The sequence below is a fragment of the Vipera ursinii genome (assembly GCF_947247035.1).
Source record: "Vipera ursinii genome assembly, chromosome: 13".
Taxonomy (NCBI): Eukaryota; Metazoa; Chordata; class Lepidosauria; order Squamata; family Viperidae; genus Vipera; species Vipera ursinii.
The window spans coordinates 370,516-398,101 of NC_139526.1; the positions used below are offsets into that span (position 1 = coordinate 370,516).

General features: G+C 44.7%; 2 protein-coding genes across 6 annotated transcripts in view; one reads left to right on the plus strand and one right to left on the minus strand.

Moving 5' to 3' along the window:
* RPUSD1 (RNA pseudouridine synthase domain containing 1) overlaps positions 1-24,199 on the minus strand; it is a 34,673-nt gene extending 10,474 nt beyond the window's left edge. For 2 of the 3 annotated variants that reach the window (XM_083372523.1, XM_083372525.1), the window contains exons 1-5: positions 24,175-24,199; positions 11,392-11,584; positions 10,694-10,817; positions 7,598-7,700; positions 221-322 (exon numbers count right to left, since the gene is read on the minus strand). In XM_083372523.1, the coding sequence (XP_083228649.1) occupies positions 221-322; positions 7,598-7,700; positions 10,694-10,817; positions 11,392-11,573 (511 nt within the window). In that variant the 5' untranslated portion in view covers positions 11,574-11,584; positions 24,175-24,199. Of the gene's footprint in view, positions 1-220; positions 323-7,597; positions 7,701-10,693; positions 10,818-11,391; positions 11,585-14,961; positions 15,178-24,174 lie in introns of those variants that run through there. The other variant, XM_083372524.1, reaches the window with a different exon arrangement.
* Positions 24,200-24,270: 71 nt separating this feature from the next.
* CHTF18 (chromosome transmission fidelity factor 18) overlaps positions 24,271-27,586 on the plus strand; it is a 48,660-nt gene continuing 45,344 nt past the window's right edge. For all 3 annotated transcript variants that reach the window (XR_014493655.1, XM_083372520.1, XM_083372521.1), the window contains exons 1-4: positions 24,271-24,456; positions 25,237-25,485; positions 26,589-26,733; positions 27,384-27,576. Coding sequence is in view for 2 of the 3 variants with exons in the window: in XM_083372520.1 (XP_083228646.1) it covers positions 24,369-24,456; positions 25,237-25,485; positions 26,589-26,733; positions 27,384-27,576 (675 nt within the window). In the remaining variant the exon portion in view is untranslated. The remainder of the gene's footprint in view (positions 24,457-25,236; positions 25,486-26,588; positions 26,734-27,383; positions 27,577-27,586) is intronic.

The following is a 27,586-nucleotide window of genomic DNA, read 5'->3' on the forward strand; positions in this document are numbered from 1 at the left end:
CCACAGATCATCAGCTATACATGTAATTTTGAAGCTTATTTTCTAAAGGTTCGCTGGACAGGGAAATGGGTGGCATATTAGTTAAATAAAGAAATGGTTTTATCATTATTTGGGCCAACCAAGCCTAAAGAACAATAAAAAAACAAGGAAGGGTGCAAACATCTCTTCTGTATGGCAGAAGAGGAATTTTGTGCTAATTCTAGGGGAGAGATGTTTGTACCTGTGAGAGGCTGTAAAAGCACTTTTGTTGCTGGCTCTCCACTGTATAACCCATGTTCAAGGACCACCAGTTCTGACTGACAAGGTTTTGGGCTTTTGCAACCTGTTAAGAATTAGACATTGTTTTTATTAAGAAGTGATAACAGTAATTCAGCAGTTTCAAAAATTTCAGCATATAGTCCAGTAAGATACATTTTACTACTATTATCTTGAAATCTATGATGCACACAGGCTGATACAAAGTCTGTCTTCTAGGAGGAAGAAGAGAGTATTTTTCTAGGCCACCTGCCACCCGAGCAAACACGCGAGGGGGAAAAACCACCAGCCACAGCCAAAAAATCAACGGGTTGTTTCAACTGCGGGAGAGAGGGCCACCGCGCCGCAGAATGTTGCTCAAAAAACCCCCCACAAAAACCAGAGGCATCATCCTCCAAGAAGCCAGGGAAGTCCCAAGGCAACACAAAAGAATCTTCCATGAAGGGGACAGAGGCTGTAGAGTCCACAATTCCTGCCAGGAACTGCAGGGACGGTGGACAACTCGGAAGACAGCTCAGAGGGAGAACCATTGGTAAGTGGACCCCTTCCACTCATACTTAAGACAGTGACTATATTAGCTTCCTCTATGCCTGAAGCATCCAAAATAAAAGCTCTGATAGACTCTGGCTGCATCCGCTGCCTTATCAGCCCAACGCTGGCGGAGAGATTGAGCATCCCAGTGAGGAGGCTAAAACAACCAATCTCTTTTAGTCAATTAGATGGGTCAATAGCGGGGGGGGGGACCAGCTACCCTAGCCACTATCCCTGGGGTCTCATGAGGAGGACATATTTTTATTTTTATTTTTTTATTTTAATTCCATTTATATCTCGCCCTTCTCCGAAGACTCAGGGCGGCTTACAAGCTTAGCAGTAGCTTTCATTCTATGTACATGCCTGCTTATTAGGGCTTTCACACACACCCCAAGCGGCATTATTACAAAGTCAGCTTAACTGCCCCCAACAATCTGGGTCCTCATTTTACCTACCTCGGAAGGATGGAAGGCTGAGTCAACCTTGAGCCTGGTGGGACGCGAACCTGCACTAATTGCAGGCAGCTGGTGTTACTTAAGGAGGCATTAGCCGACTGCTCCACCAACGTTTATAGTGGCCCCAGGCATGGAATGCCCAATGATTCTAGGACTGGAATGGCTGAAGAAATGGAACCCCGGGATAAACTGGAGGACAGCAGAACTCAACTTCCCAAAGGGGGAGCAGAAAAGCTTAAAACCCCAAAGCATCCCCGCAACCTGGAGGGAGGAGACAGCAGCAGTGGGGGAAGAGAAGAAGTTACCAGAGATACTGGAGGAATACAGGGACCTTGCTGAGGTTTTCAGTGAGGAACGGGCAGATGAGCTTCCCCCCCCACTGCCCCACAGACTGTGCTATAGAATTCAAACGCGGGGCAAAACTCCCAAAACCCAGGATGTACGCCATGAGCCCAAGGGAAATGGCAGAAATGGAAAGATTCATAAAGAAAAACTTGAGCCTGCCAGACCCAAAGTGGCCGCCCCAGTTCTGCTCAGGGAGAAGAAGAATGGTTCTTACCGCTGTTGTATAGATTATAGGAATCTGAACACACTTAGTGAATGCAATCTGTACCCCTAACCCCTAATGAACGATATGCTATCCCATCTGTCAAAAGGAAGGATTTTTACCAAACTAGACCTGAGGGAAGCATATTACCGCATTAGGATTAAGGAAGGAGATGAATGGAAGACTGCATTCAACTGCCCATTGGGTTGCTACCAGTTCAAAGTACTGCCATTTTGACTGCAAGGGGCTCCTGCAGTATTCATGCAATTAATAAATGACGTGCTAAGGGAGCACCTTTATAAGGGGGTCCTGGTTTACCTGGACGACATCCTTATCTTCACTGAGACCAAAGAGGAACATATCAACCTAGTCAGAGCAGTCCTGAAAAAGTTGCGAGCTGCCCACCTATATGCTGAACTATCGAAGTGCAAATTCCACCAGGAAAAAATTGACTACCTGGGATACTGCATATCCCCAGAGGGCATAGAAATGGACCCTGAGAAAGTCAGGGCAGTATTAGAGTGGGCACCCCCCCCCGCACACGGAAGCAATTGCAAAGTTTCCTGGGGTTTGCAAATTTCTACCGCCAATTCATCCCTGCATTTGGCCAAATAGCCATGCCCCTCACAAACCAGCCAGCCTATAAAGTGGACAATGGAGTGTCAAGCAGCATTTGAGAGGCTAAAGAGACTTTTTTCTGCTGAACTTGTCCTAAAACACCCAGATCCCAACAAACCTTTTGTAATACAGGCAGATGTGAGCGATGTAGCGGTAGGAGCCGTACTATTACAAGAAAATGATGGGGGGACGTTGCAACCATGCGCATACACATCCAGAAAACTCACAGAAACAGAACAACGCTGGCCAATATGGGAAAAAGAGGCATTCTCGTTGAGGTGGGCATTACTAACATGGCACCAATTTTTAGAAGGAAATAAAATACCTTTCCAGGTCTGGACAGACCAGAAGAATTTGGAAGCACTAAAAACGCCCAGGAAGCTCACTCCTAAGCAAGCCTGCTGGTCCCAACATTTTCACCGATTCAATTTCACTCTCAAACACTTACCGGGGGGAAAGAACTTCCTGGCAGATGCATTATCCCGCATGCCCCAATATAACAGCACAAGAGTTACTGACTTTAAACCACTTGTGCCGGAACAACTGGCAGCACGTCACCACCAGGGCACAAGAAAAAATGAAGCCGAAGGTAGATAGCCAAACTGGAATAGAATTCAGGAAGTCTTTGGAAAGTGATGAATGGTTCCAGAAAAATAGACATGTGTGCACAATTAAAGATGGACTGCTGTGGGTGGGGGACCTGCCACCCAGAGAATCAATTTCATGCAACTGTGCCATGATACAAAATCAGCAGGACACTTTGGCTTTGTAAAAACCTTACACTTAACTAAAAGGCAATTTTGGTGGCCATCTATGGAAAAGGACATAGAAAGCTATGTGGCTAGCTGTCAAATTTGCGTGATGGCCAAAAGACTGCAAGGGAAACTGCCAGGTCTGTTACAACCGGTGGCGAACCCCTCAGCCCCATGGGAAGAAATAGCCATGGATTTTATCATAGAACTGCCAGAAAGTAATGGAAACACCGTAGTCTGGACTGTCACAGATCTGTTCTATAAGCAAGTACATTTCATACCTTGCCAAAAAATCCCGACCGCAAAAGCATTAGCAAAACGTTTTGTACAGCATATTTACAGATTGCACGGGGTACCACAATGCATCATATCTGATAGAGGGGTGCAATTTATGTCGGCATTTTGGAAAGAATTTTTATCCCTCTTAGGAACCACCCAAGGACTGTCATCTAGTCACCACCCTCAAACGGACAGGGCTTCTGAACAACTTAACTCTGTACTTAAACAACATTTAAGATGCTTTATTAATTTCCAGCAATCAAATTGGACGGACCTACTGCCTTTCGCAGAAGTAGCATATAATAATGCAGTCCACTCAAGCACAGGTTACACCCCTTTTCAAGTAGCTACAGGCCAGAGTTTCAACCCAATACCAGAACTAACCCCAAAAAACCGGTCATTCCCGAACTGAAGGAATGGATTGCTCAATTACAAAATACCTGGCCAATCGTTAGGAAAGCGTTAGAAGGGACTTCCGGTGGCTGCGCGGCGCCGGAGACAGCCTTTTCGGGCTGCCCGCGGCTCAGCTGAGTAATTTTCACCCGAAACAGCGCCGATCAGCTGTTCGGGTGGATTTGAAGCCCCCTCCTCGGGAGAAAAGGAGGGGGTGAGGCCTCAGGTAGGGGTTGAGTTCTCCGGGGCCGCCTGAGCTTATAGCTTGGGCGGCTGAAGGATTGAACTCCCCCGTAGCCTGGGTTGCTCCCAGCTGTTCAGCGTCTCTGCTCCGTGATTTCTGGAGCGGAGCCAGGCGTTTGCGACCACCCCTGCCAGAAGGAAAGACCATGGAATAAAAGGAGCAGGCAGAGCGGTACAGGAGGAAAAGGTGAAGAGGACTTTTATTGCTGCTTTCTAGCTTAATGGACTTTATAAATTTAAAGTGAAACTGCGTAGTAAGTGAAAGTAAAGATGGCGGCTAAACCTCCCCCAAAAACTCTTCGGAGTGCTGGAACTTCTCCGGTGCAACAATCATCATTGCAGGCGTTGCATCCTCCTGATGTATTGACACCGAAGGATTTACAAGATGCTCTTGAAAAACATGCCCAGGTAATTCTGGAATCAATGGGTGATAAATTTGCAAAGATGGAGGAGAAATTGGAGAAATTGGAGGAGAGAATGGAAGAGAGGATGGAACAGAAGTTCAGTGTGATGAAGGTAGACATTTTGTCTTCAGTGCATAAAGTGGCTGAATGTGTGGAAGATCTGGATGAAAAAGTGGAAGATTTGACTCAAAAGAATGCTATATTAGAAGCAAAAGTATTGGAGAATGAAGATTTAAGAGACAAAATGGACAGAGAACTGAGTCTTGCTCAATATTACCAGATGCAGTTTGCTGTTAGAATCAGAGGCTTAAAAGAGAATATTAAGGAAGATCTAAAGCAGCTGATTTCTGAGGCTCTGGAAGTAGTATTGAATCAGCCAGCATCTGAAATAAAGGGAGGCATGGATAAAGTGTTTCGTGTGAATTCATGGATTGCTAGACAGAGAAAGCTGCCTAGAGATGTGGTGGTTTATTTTGCAAAGAGGGAAATTAGAGATGAAGTTATTCAAGCTGCCTATGATACTAAAGTTGTGATTGCTGATCAAGAAGTTTTGGTTCTAAAAGAAATTCCTCCAAAGATTTTAAGGAGAAGGAAGGATTTTACATTTCTTGTGCAAGAGCTCAAGCAACGAGATATAAGGTTCAGATGGGAGATTCCAGTTGGGTTGATGGTGATGCATGAAGGTAAAAGGTACCGTCTGGTTACTGTGATGCAGGCGCGTGATTTTTACAATAATGTTTTAAAAGCAACCCCACTATCACTTCTGGAAGCTGCAAAGGGATCTGGAGAAGGAGAACATCAAGAGGCTGAAGATGGACAGACAGAGGAGAACGGTGCTGGAGGAGACCAAGCTACAACTTCTTTGGATGATCCTAGAGAGCAGAGGGTGACGCGTGCTGCTTTAAAACGATAAAAAAAAATAAAAGAACAAGATCAGCGGAAGTCTATGGAACTTCCAAAACGTACTTACAGCCAAGCAGTGGGAGGGGCACGGCCTAAAAAAAGATAGTCCTATTAAAGCAGTGCTCCAAGAGCTTTGGGATGATATGCATGGCATCTAAATTTCTAACTTGGAACGTTAATGGACTAAATTCACCACAGAAGAGGAAGAAAGTTTTTCAATATTTAAAACAATTCAAGATAGATGTTATATGTTTGCAAGAAACGCATATTAGGGTTGTGGACCAAAAGTATTTATCGAACTCAAGGTTGGGTACGCAATTTGTTGCTTCTGCAATGAATAAGAAAAATGGAGTGGTTGTTTATGTTAAAAGTGCTTTAACAGCAGACTTAATTGAAGCTGATAAGCATGGAAGATACGTTATGATAGAGTTGCTGCTAGAAGGTAAAAAGACGCTTTTAGTTGGATTATATGCTCCTAATCAACAACAAGCTGACTTTTTTAGTTTACTTCATACAAAGCTTACCCAGTTGGATTATAAATCTTTTATTTTTATGGGGGATTGGAATGGTGTTTTGGATGTACAGATGGACAAGGCTGGAGCTTTTAAGCGCGTCCCAAGTCATGCTAGACTGCCTAAATCCTTTTTTGAAATGAAGGATGACTTGGAACTGCGAGATATTTGGCGTGAGAGACATTCGCAGGAAAAGGATTATACTTTTTTTTCTGACAGACATCAATCTTTTTCCAGGATCGATTTTATTGGCGGGTCGAGAGATGGTATATTTATCCACAAAATACCTGAAATCACTCCAACCCTGTAAAAAACTAGGACCAAAATATATTGGACCTTTTCCAATTAAGAAGATCATAAACCCAGTAACAGTTGAATTAAAACTACCCAAAAATCTTAGACGAATACACCCAACCTTTCACTGCAGTTTAATAAAGAGAGAACAACAATCACCGCTACGAGCAAAAATCCCACCACCACCACCACCCCCCATCATGGTGGAAGGAGAACAACATTTTGAAGTGAAAGAAAACACCACGGAACGATACAATATTTAGTGGCATGGAAACACCTCCCCTCCTCAGAAAATGAGTGGGTTAACAAACTTCACGTTAAAGCACCAAAGTTGCTTAAGAGATTTCATACAGAATATCTGAACAAACCGGGCTAACATTTATATGTTTTCTTTCCCCACAGATGGACCCATCTTTTTTCTGACAGGAGAGCCGATTGTCAGAATCCATTTATATCACATTTCATAAATGTATGGTTAGAATATTGTGCCTATACTCGGGATTCTGCCATCTCTCCGGGGGGGGGAGGACGTGTATTCAGATTGCAGTAGGCTGTTTTCAAAGACCAGGAAAGCTTCTGATCTGGGGGGAACAGAGGGAGAGAGAGAGATCTGGGTTGCATCTCTATCTGAAACTGAAAGGAAGAAAGCAATGACAATAAACGCAAGGAGAGTTTCCCTTTCCCACGGAAAGGCCTGACACCTAAGTCAATGATGTGAGCCTGACCAAATGGATTCGAGGGGAGGGGGTTGAAATGGGAATGCTTTATACAGTATCGAAATGTAACTCAATGTCAGATCCCGTCTTGTATTGCCACAACTGATCTCATCCTAGTAAACTTTTCCTTTTGGACAAACTTGGATCCAAGAGTTCTTACTTCCTAAGATGTGCACGGGTGTGGGTCCTGACAGTTGACAAATTAAGGCAATCATGTGTAGTTCTCATAAAGAGACAAACTAATTATGGTTTGTTTTCTTTTCTAAGTTTAAACAACTCTCTGAATACATGAACTATCATTAAGGATTGGTTGAAAAGCAAGCTGTCTTAAACCTGGCTCACAAACCGGTGTTTGATGCACAGATACTGTCCTTAAGTTAGGTACAAAGCAGATTACAGCACAAAGGAGTACAAAGAAAGAAATCATAAAGGCAGACGACTGCTTAAAAGGCAGGAAGCTGCCTACCCCTGAATCAAGCTACAAACTCATCTGGACTAGGCTGTACTTCCTGGCAGAAGTATTTTGGTGTTACAGGGGGCATCTCTTCCAGGTCTGCCTAGAGGATTGGACTGTGAACTTTCAGCAGCTAAAGCAGGTACAAAGTAATGAAACATACAGGGGCTGAGTAGTGAAAGTAATTAAAAGTAAAGAGAAAACAATCTATTGGTAGATGTTAACAGTCATAGCAGCCTACCATCGGTCCCTTCGACACACATCATGTGAGTCAGCCCTTCAGTTGTGTTCTTCCCTATAGCGAAGCAGATCGTCCTCTTTGGCTCCTGGATGTGGCCTCTCACCTGTCCAAACAGAAGAAGACACTTCAGAGCAGTGGTTTACAATGCCACGTTGGTTGGTTAGATTAATATACTGCTTTTCATCCAAGAACTCAAGGCAATACATATTATCCTCTCATTTTCCCCTCAACAACCACCATGTGTTATAGATTGGGCTAGGAGGGTAGAAGTAACTCAGAATCCAATCTGGGTCTTCCCCTCCTTCATCCTTATCCCACTCTGGTGATACAAAATGTCATTGCTGCCATTAAGAAAAAAAATACAAGGTAATATAAAAATCCTATCTGTAGGAATAAGAAATCAATAGGGCATGGGTATATCTACAAAACTAGAGAATCTGAATTTTGTTTATCCATCCATTCATTTACTTACAGGTAGTCCTCAACGTATGACCATACATTGAGTTACAATGGTGCTGTAATTAGTGACTTATGACCAGTCAATGCGCTTTGTTGCTTTCTGTTTATTTGTTTTGAAACCTGCTAAAGGTCCGAATTCATTTAACTTCATTATCAAATATTCTATATTATTTTTTGGGTCTTGCAGGAATATAACCAGATCATCAACAAATGCCCTGTTTATAAACTTCTTTCTTGATACTTATGCTCTTTATCTTCTCATCTTGTCTAATAGCTCTAGTTGGCTTGTCAGAAGCCAATTGGGAAGGTTGCAAATGGGTTCACATGACCCAGGGACACTGCAGCCATTGGTTGGTTGCCAAGTGTCGAAATCATGATCACACGACCACGGGATGCTTTTTCCAATACTTGCAACTGATATCCCATTCAATCAATGGCAAAGGAATATTTCCAAGTTCATATGGCAAGGGAAGAAACCAAGAATATAAGTTATTGCAAGATGCTAAGGAAAAAGGGGAGTTGAGTTTACCAGATTTGAAACTGGTAAATGCATGTTTACCAGATCTGACGCATGTTCCCTGGCCTAGTTAAAAGAGTGGGTGAACCTCCAGAATAAGAGGCTACTTGATTTGGAAGGTCATGAACTAAGGTTTGGATGGCATGGTTATTTATGGTATGATAGAGTTAAAGTTAATGTTGATTTTAATAATCACTTTGTCAGACATGCCATATTACGAGTATGGAACAAGTATAAAACAAGAAACTCCACAAAGTTGCCTCTTTGGACATCCCCACAGGAAGCTTTTTTAAGAAAAGAAACGGTTGTGAAACCTACTGGTGATCCTATGATATAATGATACTTTTCAACTCAGATGACCCCATTCTTAAATCGAGGGAGGAGTTAGAATCAGAGGATTATGTTTGTCATTGGTTTACATTACCAACAATTGAAAGAAAGGTTTAAACTAGATAAAGTGTTTTGGCTTTGACTTCATTAAAAATGAATTGGAAACATTATTGTGTGGCAGTGATGAACATATTATTGCCAAGGCTTATAAAATGCTATTGAAATTGAATTTGGAATGTGAACATGTAAAACATTGTATGATACAGTGGGCAAAGAATTTTGGTTATAATGTGATGCTGTAACAATGGGAGAATATGTGGATGAAAATTTTAAAATTTACATTGAATTACAACTTAAAAGAAAACTTCTACAAGATGATGTATGAAACGTATTTCAAATGAATGCTAGAAATGTAAATGTAAAGAAGGGACTTTATATCATTTATGGTGAACATGTAATAAAGCAAAGAAATATTAGAGAAGGATTCACATTCTGATAGAGAAAATCCTTAAAGTAAAAATAAACATGAAACCAGAAACTTTTCTTTTGGGTTTAATGGAAAAAGATTTGGAAAAAAAATTCAGAAACTTTGATCCTGTATATATTGACGGCAGCAAGACTACTATATGCACAAAAATGGAAGGACATTTCAGACATTTCATAGTGGTGGGAACGAATGGCTACAAAAGCTGATGGAGCTGGCAGAGATGGCAAAATTGAACGTTTTGATTAAAGAAAAGAATGTAAGTACCTTCGTTTCTACATGGAGACCGCTTCTGGACTTTGTGTTTGAGGTGGAAAAAAATGAAACCTTGATTCTGGGTTTCACTGATTAGATTGATTTGTTGTTACAGAAATGGCTAGTTTTTACTATCGTGAAAAAGTAAAAAGTTGAGGCTCGACATTAATGGTTTATTCTACTGCAACAGGGGAAGTCGGAAGTCAATCTCTTTTTTTTCTTTTTCCTCCCTTTCTTCTCCCTTTTTCCTCCCCATTGTGTCCTACTATCTGCTTTGTATTTTGTATTTTACTTTTCAAAGATTTTTAAAAAGCCATAAAAGCTGGTGGAGCACCAGGGAGGGGTGGCGGACGCCAAGACTGTGAAAAACAAGGAGGAAAATCTTCCTTACAGACTGTGAAATTTGCTTACTCCGCCTTCGAGTCTCCATTCCCCACATTCGCTGGCCTGTGCCATGGCTTCCTCCTCCTCCTCCTCTCCCCTGGCTCGCTCTTGCTCCTTCTCTCCCTGCTTCCCTCCTTTCTCCCTCTTTCCCTCCAGTGGCACCTGGAAGAAAGATGATCTGCACGTGGACCCACCGTTCTGTCCCCCACCTCCCTTGAGCCTGAGGCTGCTAGCCCATCCCTCAGCACACAGATTGCCTGGCAGGTAGTTGTCCTGCGCCACAAATCAGGCAGGGATAAGTGACTCACCCATGGCCACATGGTGGTGGTGTGGGGGAAGAGGACGGGGGACTAGTGGCGGGGCAGGAGCGCTGGCAGAGGACCAGCTGAGAATGAATGCCTGCGATAGGTCAGCTGCGATGGAGTGCCCAGGGTGAAGTGGGCATGGCAATATCTCCATGATCAATAATCCCATTCCACCACAATAGAGCAGCCTCTCTTGTTATATGACATTTTTTTTCTTATCACTCAAACACACTACTGCTCAGCAAAGTCTATCCTCTTCATTCAAAATTTAAACATTCAAAAAAAAATTTGCTTCCATTTCTACAATCTAGAAAACACTGCAGTTTGGCTGTCACATAGTGTAAAGAACAGGGGTAGTTTACCAATGCAAGGTAGGCCTTGGTGACTGTCCGATTTTTGAAACACTTGTATACACTGCCAGCTGCCTCTCTGTTCAGTGCCACACAAAGTGCTCCACTGGTGGAGAAATCCAGCTGGTGGCAAAACCTAGAAAATAAAAAAGTACTCAAAATATGTTCATATGTAGACCCAATTAAAATATTTGAAGACCCTTACTCATTATATTTCAAAAGAGTTAAATATGAAGGACTATGCCTTTTGGTGGAATCACAGCTGTTGCTTTTTGGTAATGGCCAAAAAGCTGCTCACTCCCTTTCAGAAGCAAATAGAAACTTATGAAGTTATGATAAAAAATTAAAACACAACCAAAACCAACCAGAAGGCAAAACTAGTAACATCAGAAAAATATAGAATGGGCAACAAAGCAACAATGGAAGCATTGTTCTGAAACAAGTTGCATGGGATTTGAGATGGCAACCATCCCAGTCTCAGCAGGAACGTCGAGCAGCTAAGAGAAGGCCCTGCTATAGTGCTGAGCTCCAAGCATTACTCCAAACAGGAAAGGCTTCAATAGACAAGGGAGTAAAAGCAGCATTCCCAGATGCAACAGCGCTGGAAACAAGCATTGGTGCTGAACTAGTTGCCCTCTCTTAACAGGTGGGACTCGAGGTCTCCGTCATCAAGACTCGCCACCCCTCCTCACGGAAACCTACCCACTTACCGGAAGCCATAGTAAGTGCCTGGGTCAGCAAGTTCTGGAAATCGGTATTTCAGCTGACTCTGCAGAGTCAGCTTTTCATACCACATCTTGCTGTCGATGCGGACATCCCAGTGCTTGTTGACTACGATGAAGTCCTCACTTTGATACAAAATTGACAGGTTGTCAATACTTACAGGCTCCATAGTGGCAAACCCTTTGGAGAAAAAGAAAGTTCTGAGCTTCGGTCACTGTTACACTGTATTTTTCAGCAGATGTTTGACAAATATGATTCACACCATTAAAGGATCATAGGTAAAGGTAAAGGTAAAGGTTCCCCCGCACATGCGTGCTACTCGTTTCCGACTCTAGGGGCCAGTGCTCATCTCTGTTTCAAAGCCGAAGAGCCAGCGCTTGTCCGAGGACATCTCCGTGGTCATGTGGCCGGCATGACTAGACACCAAAGGCACGTGGAACACTGTTACCTTCCCACCGTAGTGGTCCCTGTTTTTCTACTTGCATTTTTATGTGCTTTCGAACTGCTAGGTTGGCAGAAGCTGGGACGAGTAACAGGCGCTTGCTCTGCTACGCGGCAGTCGGGATTCGACCCGCCAAACTGCCAACCTTCTGATCGACAAGCTCAGCGTCCTAACCCACTGAGCCACTGTGTCCCTTCTTAAAGGATCATAGTGTCCTCTAATCAGAAATGTTTGGCAATCAGTTAGGATTTTCCAAAGGGAATAGGAAATCATTCTGCACATATCCCTTGACTCAGTAAAGTATCAGCAAAGAACCAATCCAATGTTTTATGAATAGCTACTGAAGTTCAGTGATAAACCACCGACGACGTTAAAAACCATGATTAAACAGATGCAGAATTTGGATGTATGGTAGTAATATTTATGCAACAATGGGAATTTTAATGGCAGACCATTACATTAATGCCAAATATTATACTTAGGGAAAACTTTATTAGTTTATTAGGGAAAACTTTATTAGAAAACTTTATTATTATTAGTTTATTACTTCAGTCCTGATCTCTAAAATGATATTATTTTTTTTATAAAAAACACTAGAAATATAATGATCAGGTCAGAATGTCTATGGAGATTCTGAATCATTCAGGTCATAGTTGTCCCAAGGGTGCTTTTTCAAAGGGCAACTGGACTGTTTTTTCCTTGAAGCCATTTCATCCAAGAAGCTGCTTCAGGTCTGACTGACTGGTGGGAATTGAAGGAATTATATTCCTTGCACTCATCTGGTTGTTAGCGCTTTTTCTGAGAGCTGTTGAAGCCACTTGGGGGCTTATCCTTGCCCTCAGGATCACCTGAATCAGAGTGCAAATAGGTGTGGAATCTTCTTGGAATTGCTGAAAGGACTGTGTTGTAAAAAGAAGATAGGTGTTGAGGGAAGGATGTTCAATTTTAACATACATGATCTCTTTGACCACTCTTTCAAACTAGTGGTCCTCTCTGTCCAGAATGTGGACTTTCATCATCTTGCCGGCTGATAAAGGAAGATGCACAGTTATCCTGAACACAGATGACTACAGAGTCAAGGTTAACAGTTTTCTGAAGGGCACTGCTACATATGAGAGTCTGAGGAGAGATCCCACCAGCAGTTATAAGAAAAAGATCATCGATTTCCTGCAACTACTACTAAAGGACAATGCCACTAAGAAACCACAACGCTACCACCTTTACCCTGGGGAAGCCACTCCATGCATATATGGACTCCTCAAAATCCACAGAGAACTCCACCCATTGTCAGAAGCATCAACTCCGTTACCTACAACACTGTGAAACAACTACCGTATATACTTGAGTATAAGCCGACTCGAGTATAAGCCGAGACCCCAAATTTCACCCCCCAAAACTGGAAAAAGTTGTTGACTCGAGTATAAGCCGATCCGCCGTTCTGCAAACCTCTGCCACCAGCAGAGGCTCGATCCGCCATTTTGCAAGCCTGAATACACAGGAATACCCTGTGTGGCCTTGGCTCTCCGGGAAGCCCTGGCTGTCCGCTTCCTCGCTCCACGCTGCTATTCGGGGCCCGTGCGTTCCCCGGGCAAATCGCGGTGCCCAGCAGGCGAGGAAACACGCCTGCTCCAGTCGCCCCCCCTTCCCTCAGGAGACGCGAAGCAAGTGACCGCCCAGAGCTTACCGAGGACTTGCTTTGGTGCTTCCAGGATCGCGCGCACCTCTCCCAAGCCGCCGCCCGGAGACCTGCCGAAGTTTGGGGAGGTTTGGGGAGGTGCGCGCGCACCTCCCCAAACCTCCCCAAACGTCGGCAGGTCTCCGTTCCTCTGCGCCCTGCCTGCCTGCTTCTTTCCACAGCGGAAAGAAGCAGGCAGGCAGGGGGCGGAGGAACGGAGACCCGGCGACGTTTGGGGAGGTTTGGGCGCCTCTCCAAATATCCCCAAACGTCGCCGGGTCTCCGTTCCTCTGCGCCCTGCCTGCCTGCTTCTTTCCACAGCGGAAAGAAGCAGGCAGGCAGGGGGCGGAGGAACGGAGACCCGGCGACGTTTGGGGAGGTTTGGGCGCCTCTCCAAATATCCCCAAACGTCGCCGGGTCTCCGTTCCTCTGCGCCCTGCCTGCCTGCTTCTTTCCACAGCGGAAAGAAGCAGGCAGGCAGGGGGCGGAGGAACGGAGACCCGGCGACGTTTGGGGAGGTTTGGGCGCCTCTCCAAATATCCCCAAACGTCGCCGGGTCTCCGTTCCTCTGTGCCCTGCCTGCCTGCTTCTTTCCACAGCGGAAAGAAGCAGGCAGGCAGGGGGCGGAGGAACGGAGACCCGGCGACGTTTGGGGAGGTTTGGGCGCCTCTCCAAATATCCCCAAACGTCGCCGGGTCTCCGTTCCTCTGTGCCCTGCCTGCCTGCTTCTTTCCACAGCGGAAAGAAGCAGGCAGGCAGGGGGCGGAGGAACGGAGACCCGGCGACGTTTGGGGAGGTTTGGGCGCCTCTCCAAATATCCCCGAACGTCGCCGGGTCTCCGTTCCTCCGCCCCCTGCCTGCCTGCTTCTTTCCGCTGTGGAAAGAAGCAGGCAGGCAGGGCACAGAGGAACGGAGACCCGGCGACGTTTGGGGATATTTGGAGAGGCGCCCAAACCTCCCCAAACGTCGCCGGGTCTCCGTTCCTCCGCCCCCTGCCTGCCTGTTTCTTTCCGCTGTGGAAAGAAGCAGGCAGGCAGGGCACAGAGGAACGGAGACCCGGCGACGTTTGGGGATATTTGGAGAGGCGCCCAAACCTCCCCAAACGTCGCCGGGTCTCCGTTCCTCCGCCCCCTGCCTGCCTGCTTCTTTCCGCTGTGGAAAGAAGCAGGCAGGCAGGGCGCAGAGGAACGGAGACCCGGCTTCGTTTGGGGAGGTTTGGGGAGGTGCGCGCGCACCTCCCCAAACCTCCCCAAACTTCGGCAGGTCTCCGGACGGCGGCTTGGGAGAGGTGAGCGCGATCCCGGAAGCTCCAAAGCCTCGGCCGCGCACAAGTCCTCGTTAAGTTTTTTTGTTGACTGGAGTATAAGTCGAAGTGGAATTTTTCAGACCAAAAAGTGGGCTGAAAAATTCGGCTTATACTCAAGTATATACGGTAATTACCTTATTAGCTCCTCCAGTCGGCAACACTACCCATCACATCAGTAATTCAGGTTTGGAAACTAAATCTGGATCTGGATGAGACTATGGTTTCTTATGGTATGATTTCGCTCTTCACCTGCATTCCAACAACTGAAGCCATCACGATAGTGAAGAAATGACTGCTACAAAACAGCACATTAGGAGACAGAACTAAACTCAGCCCAAACCACATATGTGCCACGCTGGTCCTCTGCCTGACCACGTATTCTAAATGCAATGGTTTCTACAGACAAAAACATGGCTGCACCATATGTTTGCCTGTGTTCCCCATTGTGCCCAATTTAACATGAAAGAAATAGAAATCAAAGTCCTAAACTCCTTCACAGGAATTCCACCCACTCACTGATACAGGTTCGTGGACCATACTTGGGTCAAGATTAAAACACAGGAAGTGGAAGCCTTCACCAAACACTTCAACTCTGTGGACAGATACATTAAATTCACACAGGAAGTTGTTAAGGAAAATAGTCTGGCTTTCCTGGACTACGTAGTATGCATTAAGGAAGAAAGATGCTTTAACACTGAAGTTTACAAAAAACCCACAGAGATCAGTATTTACATTTTGATTATCATCACTCACTGGAGCACAAAATGGGAGTGATCAGAACCCTACCACTGGGCTGAAGGTTTGTGTCATGGTTCCGATAGACGAGACCAGTAGAAATAAGAACTCCGAGGCAATTGCTTTCCTCAAAGAACACATTTATTGGCTTCATAGTATTGGCACAAACAAAGATGAACCCAAGACTGAAAGTTCCCACCCCCAATGGTTACAGAGTAAAAGTTGAACTCCCTATCCCTGCAGTGTGTCATAAATCACAATTCCCAAGTAACTACTTTGGCGGGCTTTCTAATGGTAGCTTCAGCCCGCCAACCACTTAGGTAACTTGACCTTGGTTCCCACAGAACAGTTTATTGTTATGTCTAAACTAAAATAATACATCTTCCCCCCTTCCAATACTGTGGCAATCGAGAACTAAACAAAGATGCCTGCCAGTGAAGGTTGACAGTTCGCTTACCAGTGAAGAGGGAAAAGAACTAAAATACATCAAGGAAGCCCTCAGAACTTGTGGTTACCCCAGTCGGGCCTTCATCAAGTCCAGAAAAAGACCCAGCAGGAGCTCCTCCATAACAAAGAAGGGAACAAAGAATAGAATGGGATGGAATGGAATGGAATGGAATAGAATAGAATAGAACAGGACCTTGGAGGTCTTCTAGTCCAGCCCCCTGCTCAAGCAGGAGAACCTATACCATTTCAGATAAGTGACTGTCTAGTCTCTTCTTTAAAACCTCCAGTGATAGAGTGCCCATGATTTTTGAAGGCAAGCTATTCCACTAGTTAATTGTCCTCACTGTTAGGAAGTTTCTCCTTAAATCCACTAATCAGCAGATCATAAGCAGTGTGTTTTGAATGGGGTGAGAATACGGATCCTTTTTCTCTACTACTTTGACACTTGATTCTCTGGAAAAGACTAATTTCCAAAAAGCAAGAAAGTCCCAAACGTGAGAAGGAGATTTTTGCCCCACCCTTCCAGAGAAACGAAAGCAGCAGCCCAATTCTTTTGGGGGGACAAAAATAGAGAAGTATATAATACTAAAGTGGAAGTAATATAAAGATATAGCTTTGAAAACTTGAGAACTGAGAAAACTGTTTTTTCTTTTTGAAAGAATATTGGGGTGAAGTTTAAGAAGCTTTAAAGCTGAAATAATTTTTCATTTTAAGTGCTGGAAAATAGATATCTAAGGACATCTAGTGGTGGAATAGAGGTACAGCACCACATTTGTGTCTAGAGTGGACTTGGCACATAATTGAAATATGAGTTGGATAGAAAAGATGTTATAAGCTGGAACTATTTTTATCAGGTACAATATTAGAAAAATATGTTGAGGAAATATATACTAAATGTTGCATGTATTAATAACAGTAAGAATTGTATTTGCTTAGTGTTGGAAAAAATGAAAAAACACTATCTGAAGAAGAGAGGATCAAGTAAACACCGGACTGTGTAGAAATTGACAGATCGATATTGAAGGGTACAGAAAAAGAAGACATAGAATGATTCCAAATATAGAATGTAGTTTATCACTGGCTGGAAAAAAGGAGTAGAGATTCGGAATTCAACGTGTATTATTAAGTAAAAAATGGTCCCAGACAACATGTTGTTTATTAAGCACGTATGATTTGTAAAAATAGAAAATTAATAAAATATTATTATTTTAAAAGAGATCTTGTTGGATCCTGAGCTTGTCTTCTGGAGTGTTGGCTATTCCTGCCAGTTTAGTGTAATCTGCAAATCTGATGAGTTCCCCTTCTATTCCCTCATCTAAGTCATTTATTTATTTATTTATAAGTGTTTTATTCATTATTACAAATCATAACTGCTTAGTAAACAACATGATGTCCAGGTCCATTTGTTACTCAACATTGCATCTTAATTTCTTCAATATAAATCTATTCAATGCTACACAATCCAGTGTTTTCCCCCCTGATCCTCTCTTCTTCCCGTAGTGTTTTCATTTTTCCAACATTTAACAAATACAATTCTTACTATTATTAATACATACAAAATTAGGTATACACATCCTCTTCATATTTTTCTAGTGTTATACAAATAACAATAGTAATAATTTATAACCTTTTTGGAGACTTCCTGTTTGGCAGCCGTCGGGACAACTGGGAAAAGCTGGTGCTCGGCTTTCCAGCTTGGTTTTTCTTTGTCTAGCGACCCTTAAAGGGTCAGAAAGTTGCCCTGGAGGGGCAATGGAGGAGGAGGGATACTTCAGGAGCTCAGATCAAGGGGCACCCAATCGGAGTGAACTGTAGGACCCTCTGGAAAAACGGAAGGAAAAGGCTGTTAAGATCTACCAGCCATAGTCGTCTCCAACAGGAAGAAAAAGGACTATAAATCAGTGGAATTTCAACTGCGTGCTGAAGCTGGGTGAGCAAGATTTTCTTTCCTTCTCCTTGAAGATTATAAATGTTGAGCCCCTGATGGGAAAGGGCTGGAAAGTAAAGACCCCCAGAAGGTTTAAAAGCGGTGAGTAATTATAAAGGGGGGGGGGGAAAGACTCTTTGTTAAAAATATCGGACATTGAAAAATAAGCCAGGGAGGACATCTAGTGGCGAAAGAAGAACAAAATTTCTGATATACTGTTGTTGATTGAAGTTAACCTTGACAAAAGACACCTGCAAATGATAAGACTGCCTTGTTGTGAGATTGAGATTCAAAGCTACTTCTACTGAATTTGGCTAAATTTAAACAGACATTGTTTTGGCTTGTAAGCTGTAAAATGACTTCATCGAATATTACTAGACTCATGAAGAAAACTTCTTCTGCACCCTCAGTAGGACAATCCAGTCCTACAACACAGGGATATATTGAAGCAATGTTGCAATGTGAAAAGATAAGCACAGCTCAAAGTGAAACACAGACTTCATTAAAATTTCTTCAAGATCTTATGTTAAAGAATCAAGAGACTTTGGAGAAACCACCTAGAAATACAGGAAAATCACAGAAGTACACAAAATAAGCTGGAGAAATTAAATGAAGAAATTTTGGATATAAAGGGAAAATTTGAAACTCAGAATCAAATGATAATAAAAAAATCAACAGAAGATACACAAAATTGAAGAAAAAACAGATGAGAATGATAAAAAGATAGAAATGTTACTACAAGAAAATGAAAAATTAGAGAATGCAATCAAGATTTTAGAGATGGAAAAAGCGGAACATTATTTAAGAATTCAAAACATTCCTGAGGATAGAGAAGAAAACATAGCGGAGGTGATTATTGACATCCTAGAGGAGACTTTGAAGGCAGATCGAGGAGAAATTCAGCTTGAGTTGGATGAGATATTTCGCTTCAATTCAAGCTATGCAAGAAGAAATAAGCTGCCAAGAGAAGTACATGTACGGTTTACAAAGAAGACAAAAAGAGATGAAGTACTACGGAAAGTTAGAGATGAACCAATACAATATAAAAATAAAGAAATTGTGGTCTTAAAGCAGATACCCAAGAGAGTTAGAGATACACGAAGACAGTACCATTTTTTGACCACGAAACTGATTGCCAATGGTATAAATTTCAGATGGTTGATGCCGGAAGGTATCTTAATAAACTGGAACAATACAAGGTATAGACTGGACTCAATTTGGAAAGCAGAAGATTTTGAAGTGAGGAATAGGTCAATTTTAGATGAAGGAGTGAAACTAAGTCAAGGAAAGAGTAAGGAGCAGAAACAAACAGAAGAGAGGACTCAAGGAGCAACTGCACAAAGAGAAGAACAGAAAGAGGAAGATGACCAAAAGGGTGAGGATGAAGGACTTGCCAGAGAACAAAGGACTACTAGATCTACTAGACCAAAATATAAATAAATGGAAATGGATAAACAAAATGGAATCTTCTCAGTTTGGGGTCCCAGTTTGTTTTTACTATTGTTTTTTCACTATTGTTCAACCTGTATACCTACCTTATTCTGTACACCGCCCTGAGTCCCTCGGGAGAAGGGCGGTTTATAAAAACAAACAAACAAATAAATAAATAAATAAACATAAATGGACTGAATTCCCCAATTAAAAGAAATAAGATTTTTAGGAAATTACAGAAATTGAATTTGGATATAATTTGTTTGCAAGAAACACACATAAAAGTACAGCATCATATAAATTATTGGAATATCCAAAAATTGGAAAACTTTATTATGCATCAGCACAACAGAAAAAAAGAGGAGTCACTTTATATATTAAAGAGACAATAGATTCTAAAATGGTATATTCAGATGAAGAAGGAAGAATTTTAATGGTAGAAATTTAACTGCATCAAAAGCAAATGTTATTAGTGGCAATTTATGCACCGAATAATAATCAAGAAAAATTTTACAAAAACTTACATAGAAAAATAATAGAAATGGAGTATCAAAATATTTGCCTACTAGGAGATTTCAATGCAATAATAGATGGGAAAATTGACTATAAAAGTAACAAAACAGGGCAAAATGGAAGAGGAAGATTACCTAAGACATTTTTTGATATAGCGAAGGAATTTCAAATTCAAGATGTTTGGAGGCAAGTGAATCCACAAAAATTGCAATATACTTTTTATTCAAATAGCCAGAAATCCTGGTCAAGGATTGATATGATTTGGATGACTGCCGATGTGAGAATGAATGTTCAGGACATTGAAACAGGCATATGGGCAGATCATAATCCCTTGAAAATGACCTGGAAAGGAATACAAAAAGGGCCAAGATGGACTTTAAATTGTTCCTTATTAAAAGAAAAAGAATTTCTAGGAATAAAAGGTTGTTATATTTGGAGGGACATGACACATTGCGGACAGAGAACCACTGGTTTGAAAGAGGGGTCAAAAAGGTCATTTACCTTACAAGTTGAATAGCCCTCTCTCAACAGAGGGGAAGGGATATGACACCACTTGTCTACAACACAGTCCTTTCACCAGTCCCAAGAAGTTTCCACACACTGATTCAGGTGACCCTGAAGGCACAGATAAACTCCCAAGTAGCCTCAACGACTTTTAGAGAGAGTGCTAATGACCAGATGACTGCAAGTAATATAAATCTTTCCATTCCCCCAACCATTCAGTCACAACTGAAGAAGCTTCTTGGATGAGAAGTGAAACACCTTCAAGGAAAAAACAAAGACAGTTCAGTTGCTTTTTGAAAAATCACCTTTGGGAGGATCCAGTCAGAATAATTCTTTCATATCTGGTGGCAATGCTGTAAAGCTCAATAATTCTGAAAAACGATCAGAAAACATCACAATGAAATAAAGTTTAAAAGTTATTTTTTTCCATCCACGATATACTTACTTTACCTCTAAACTGTATACAGGTAATCCTCAACTTACAACAGTTCATTTAGTGACTATTTGAAGTTACATCCCTGAAAAAAGTGATGTATGACCGTTTTTCACATAACCATTCCAGCATCCCCATGGTCACATTCTCAAAATTCAGATGCTTGGCAACTCACTCATATTTATGATGGTTGCAGTGTCCCAGGGTCATGTGATCACCTTTTGCAACGTTAAGACAAACCAAGTCAATGGGGAAGCCAGATTCACTTAACAACCATGTTATTAATTTAACAACTGCAAACAAATGTGACAAGGAAAGTCATAAAAGGGGACAAAACTCACTTAGCAAATGTTTCACTTAGCAACAGAAATTTTGTGCTCAGTTGTGATTGTAACTTGAGAACTAAAAACAGTAACTGTGAAAGGGATCTTGAAGTCCTAGTGGACAACCACTTGACTATGAGCCAGCAGTATGCAACAGCAGCCAAAAAAGTTAATAAATCCTGGGTTGTATAAACAGAGGCATAGAATCAAGATCACATGAAGTATTAGTATCGCTTTATAAAACTCTAGTATGACCACACCTGGAATACTGCAGCCACTTTTGGTCACCATATCACAAAAAAGATGTTTAGTTTGGAAACAAATTCAGAGAACAACAAAAGCCTGGAGACTAAAACATACGAAGAACAGCTGCAGAACTTGGGTTTGGCTAGTCTAAAGAAAAGAAGAAATAGGGGAGACATGATAGCAGTATTCCAGTATTTGAGGGGCTGCCACAAAGAAGAGGGAGTCAAATTATTCTCCAAAGCACCAGAGGTTGGAAACTGATCAAAGAGAGAAGCAACCTGGAATTAAGGAGAAACTTTCTGACAGTGAGGACAATTAACCAGTGGAACAGCTGGAGATTTTTAAAAGCCTCCTGGACTGTCACTTGTCTGAGATGGTATAGGTCAGGGGTCAGCAAACTGAAACAGCAAAAGAGCCACTCGGAACCGGTTCCGTCACACACACAAAAAAGTGGGAGCCGCAAAATGTGCGCGCGCATGCGCAGAACAATGCAAAATGTGCACCAGCCCTGCCCCCGTCCACCTCTACTAGGGACGGCTCTGCCGTCCTGGTTTTTCCTCCCTCAGAAAAAACTGCTCTCCCCCCGCCCTGCGCTCTCTCTCTCTCTCTCTCTGGGACTTTTTTCTTTCCGCCTTTTGTGAAGCTTCAGGATCAGCTCCTGCCCTGGATCGCTTGCACTGCGCCGATCCTCGGCAGCCCCGACGCCCGCACCGCATCCTGAGCCGCGCTCACCTGTCGCTACCCGGTGCCGCCAGCTTACTGGGGGAGGGGGGGACTCGCAGGCCGAGACGACTGCAGAGGGCCGTGCGAAGACAAGGAAGGAAACGTTCTTTCAGAAGATCCCACCCGGCCCCACCTCGGAGGCATAGGGCCCTTCCCCGGCCAAAGGAAGCCTCGCAAGCATCTCCCGCAGTGCGGCTCCCCCGAGCTGGGAGGCACCTGCGCAGCAATGGCAGCGGGTCTCCCTGGCAACGGGTGCTGGGTCGCGGCGCTGCCTTCAGCCTGGGCGCTGCCGGAGCCACCTGAGCACCCTGCCCCTCCCCCGGGGCCTCCAAACTTCTGCCGCCCTGTTTGGAGAGGCCTCCAAACCTCCGCCGCCCCGAAAGAAACGCGGATGAAGGCAGCAGGTCTCCAAACCTCCTCCACCCAGTTTGCACGGCTGCCGGCTTCGTCCATGTTTGAGGAAGCCGGCAGATCTCCCAGCAGCCCTGTAAATGGGGCGGAGGAGGTTTGGAGAGCTGTGCGCGCAGCTCTCCAAATCGCCGCCGCCCATTTGGAGAGCTGCTGCCTTCGTTCGCGTTTCTTTCGGCCCCGAAAGGCACCAGCTCTCCAAACCTACGCCGCCCCATTCTCTCAATGGGACTTTTTTCCAGAACGGCGGCGGAGGACTGGGAGCCGCATGAGACGGCTTAAAGAGCCGCATGCGGCTCCGGAGCCGTGGGTTGTCGACCCGTGGTATAGGTTCTCCTGCTTGAGCAGAGGGCTGGACTAGAATACCTCCAAGGTCCCTTCTAGCTCTATTCTATTCTATTCTATTCTATTGTTATTCTATTCTATTCTATCCACAAAAGTATGTTGTATATATTAACTGCTGCAATGAAACCTAATTTTTATTGAAAAAAAAAGATCCCTTGTATTGAAGAATGATTAAGTTGTAGAAGTTTGCTCTGATATCTAAAATAACAAGATAAATTTATATATATTTGAAATATTAGCAGTTTTGCTGTAAAATTTAGGAGCCTGATGCTCTCTTTCTGCCAATGCAAGTCTTGCATTAAGACTTAGACATGTAAATGAGCCACTACCGGTAAAAGACTGTGTTTATCCGAAAACAAGTCATTCTTGAACACAACCATAAAAGCTGAGCTGGAAAGCCATCTAGCCCCATCGCTTCTTGGTGCAGGATTTGCGGTATCATTTCGGATGATTATTCAACCTCTCTCTGAAAACACCCAAAGAATAGATCCCTTCTGTGGCAACTGATTCCATGCTCGGTAGATCTTATCACCAGGAAACTCTTCCTCATAGTCCTAAGCGTGACTTGTTTAGTTTGAGTTTACTTCTTACAAAATGTATATCCTGTTCTCATTCACAAGATTCAGTGAGTTGTGTGAATCCCAGTGGTGTAATTTTTAAATTTGTGGATTATGGCACAAGGGGCAGCCCCTTGTTTTGCAGTTTTGGAATAGCCAAGCTAACTGACTGCACAGGACCACCTGATCATCTTTTACCAGAGCTGCAAAACGCACCAGTCCTTAAGGCTCCTGGGCACCCCCCCCCGACCATTTTCGAGGGGCAACCCCCGGGCCAAGGAAAGTGAGATGGGCACTACCTAAATTTGATAAATAGGATATAAATAAATACGGTTGTGTTCCCCACTGAGAGCAACCGGGCCTAGCAGAGAACTTGTTTAACGGGCGGCCACCGGCCTTTTCTGAGCGGTCAGGCAGAAGGAACTCTGCGCGTGGGCGGCAGCACCTCTGCTCTCCCACCATTCCCGCCACTTCCCCGCAAGGACGACCGGGCCCGCCCCGCCGAGGCCCCCCGGTTTGGGCTGAGGGGCCGCCGCCGACCCCTGGCGCCCGGGAGAGACTCGGGAGACAGGGCGGCGCGCCGCTCCTTTGGCCGCAGAGGCGTCCCGGCCATCGGCGCCCCGCCTCGGCCCTCGGTGCGGCGGGCCCGGCTCAGGGCCGCCAGCCTGGGCAAAGCGGCCGGGCCTCCCCCCCCCCCCCGCGCGCCGCAGAGGGAGGGGCCGGCGAGCGAGCGAGCGAGCGAGCGGTCGACCCACCTGCCCCGGTCCCGGCTGTCGGCGAAGGCGGGCCCGCGAGCACCGCCTCCCGCCCCGCGCGGGCCAATCAGCGCTTCCCTGGGTGGCTGGGGGGGCTCCCCCGGAAGTGCAGGTTTCGCGCGCGCCCGGCTGGCTCTCCGGCCGGAAGAGCGCTCCTCTTTCCCGCCGCCGAGCGGAGCGGAGCGGAGGGGGCGATGGAGGACGAGCGGGAGCTGTACGGCATCGAGGACGAGTTCGAGGCGCAGTTCGCCGACGAGCTGGAGGTCCTGGCGGAGCTGGAAGGTGGGCAGAGCGCGGGAGGCCGTGAGGGACTCTGGGGAAAAGAAGAAGAAGCGGGACGAGCTGCAGAGGGGCGGGGCGGGGCGGGGGCCGGTGCGAGGGGCTCTGCCGCCCCCCAGGAAGCGGCCCGCTGCGGAGGGAGGCCTTCCGGCTCGCAGCTCTGGGGCTGCGGCTTCCCCTGCGACCGGAGGGGCTGCTTTCTCCGGGCCCTTGGCGAGCAGCTCAGCAGGCGCCCTCCGCCCGGGGGCCTCGGGAAAGGCAGAGCCAATCGCTGTAAGAAAGGAAGAAACGGATCCGGCGCTCGCTCCAGGCACCGGTGACCGGGCTCGAGACATCCTGCTTCGGGCACGCGAAGAAGACCCGGCTCGCTGGAGATGCCGGGAGAGGCAGAAAAGTGGGTGGCCTCGGTTGCAGCGCTAGTGAACGCGCGGTGGGAAGACCAGGGCGCGCGGAGGTCACCCCTGGGAAACGTCACCTGTCTCAGTGATGGCCGGCAGTGGCTTGACCGCAGTTAGTGGTCTCCCATTTCTAACTACCTGCCATGTGTTCTGACCTGGTCCTAGAGGGTGTTTCCCTACGTATCGATTGAGAGTACTGTTCTCTGTAAGAGAGCGTACAAGCAAACCTTTCATCGTACCTGGGCTAGATGAAATGGTTTTGAGACCAGATTTGGCCCATGTAAACTATCGTGACGTGGTCAGGGATTATGAATTGGTTTGCTCAGCCCGGCTGGAGATTTGTTTCAAGATGTGAATTGTTTCATTGCTGTCCTATTCTTTGCAGGCCCAACCCCAGCAGTAGGGTACAATAAGGTCTCAAAGTTCCAAAGCCAAAAGCGAACATTTGAAGAGGCGCTCTCTGCTGGGGACCTCCATTTTTGTCTGGAAAAAGATGGCCAAAACCAGGTTCCCCCCAAGAAGAGGCTGGGTGAAGGTGACCCAAAATGTGAGGGGCCAGAACACCCCCCAACAATCACAGAAACGGTAGAAGATCGTGCAGATCATCTGATCCAGAAGGTCGGCACAGCTCACAGTGAGTTTTAAAGTCCATTGTACAATAAAAGTGATGGTGTTTTGTTTTATCTGCTGATTTACAAAAAGATGGCTGTTACATTTAGAGTTTAATTAAGGAACTGAAAGCAATTTGATTTTATACAGGCTGTAGCTATGACATGGACTGCTTGTTCTCTTTGATGTTGGGGCAAAAGGCGAGATGGCATCTTTCAGCAACAATGCCTTCCCAGATACTTCTTTGGGCCCTTTAAAGAGGAAGTGGGCATATTGCAAAGCAAACTTTTCAGCCTTGTGGAAGAAATTTTCATCCCTCAAGGATTTGGAGTAATTTCAGTCTCCCAAGCATTTCAAACATTCTAAAAATAAAGGGCCTTTCCAATTTTAGGGAAGCTACCAGTAAAGAAGGGAGACAGGATGCTCTCAAAAAGTACATCCAGGAATCTGGTACAGCTACTAAAAAGTTCACAGCCAGAGTCCCGGTAAAATGACTGTGGGAATCATTGGAACTTACCTTTGGATGAAGATGGGGACTCAGTGGAGGAGTAGCATTGAATTGACAGCAAACCCCACATCTCTGTCATTCCCACTTCCCTACCTGTCTGTTTTTTATTGTCATATCGCTGTATCCTCGTTTTCTTTTTCATTGTGTATTCTGTTCCATTAGAATTTGCTACGGTTATGTTTACACTTTTTATTCCTCTGTTTTTATTGTTGTGTGCCTAGATTAGCCCCACAGTGAAATAGGCAGCAAATAAATTCAACAAATAAAAAAAAAGATTCCCAGAAGAGGTTCAGATTCTCTGACAGGAGACAGAAACCATGGATGGATAGCTTTTCTTTGTTGGGGGCTGCAAGGGCATGTGGCCAGTAGGGTGATGATACTCCACACATGGAAGTGGCCAAAATATTCAAATCCTTAAGCCTTGCAGAGGCTTAAAACTATTTTATTTCTGAAAAATGACAAAATTTGGGAAAATCCATTGGAGTTGGAAATGAAAGTTTCTGAACTGGCTGACGAATTATAGGGGCTGAAGTCCCGCCCTGCTGGGGAGTACCAGGCTGAGGAAGGCCCATTTACAAATAAAGCAGCTGTTTTTTCTTTGCTCCCTGGCATTCTGACAGCACCAAAACCAAAGCGGCGACGACTTGAAGCTGTGAAAAGGCTGGACTTTGGGCAGCTCAACAGAATTGTCTCTGAAGACTCACCAGAAGATAGCTCAGCACCAACTCTTTCTCCTAATGCCCTTTCTGAATACTTGGATGCAAGGTTAGTTCATCAAGACTAACAAAACATGCTCAAGGTGGTTGGTGGTAAAGAGGCTTTTGCACATTTGGGCAGGTCAACCAAACCTTCAAAGTCAGAATGATACTAGATCTGCCCTCATAGGAAGTATGAGGAGCTTCCCCAGTCGTTTTCCACCATTGCAGTGGGAGATTTGTAAGATCCAAAGGCATCCCAGGTAATAAAAATAGTGACTTTTCCATCAAAATATATTTTTTAAATAGGACAGTGATAGGATTTGAGCTATTGATAGGCTACTACACTGAGCTACTTTTGACTGTTAGATGACAGCGGACAGGTACAGAAAGCCATAATGACTGCCATCCAGTGGTTTTCCACCACCTTGCAGTCCAGGTTTGGTAGCCCAAGACTGAGGGAGGCTAGTGGGCAGCAAGAGAAGGGTCTGGGAGCACATTACTAAAGGAAGATGAGCTATAAATAAGGTTGTGAAATGTAGTTGCAGAAACATGTATCTTCCCTTTGGCACAGAGCAAGTGCCTTCCAGATACTTGAAATTACTTCTCATGACCAACCAGATGAGTTATAATCTGGAGACCACTGGAGGAAGCCTGACTGTGCTGCATTTTCAAAGGTTTGGTAAGAGTTGTTCTGCTTTCCCTACTCTAACTGGGCAGGAATCCAAGACCTGATGCCGCAGATCCAGGGGAAATAAGTGACATAGTCCTGCTGCATGACACACCTCCAGGGAAGAAGGAATCCCGGAAGATCCTCAAGCGTCCACCCATCCTGCAGGACTACATCAATGTGACCTCTACTAATGGCACACGAGTCTTTATGGTTGTGAAGGAGGATGACAAAGCAATGGAGGTACCAATCG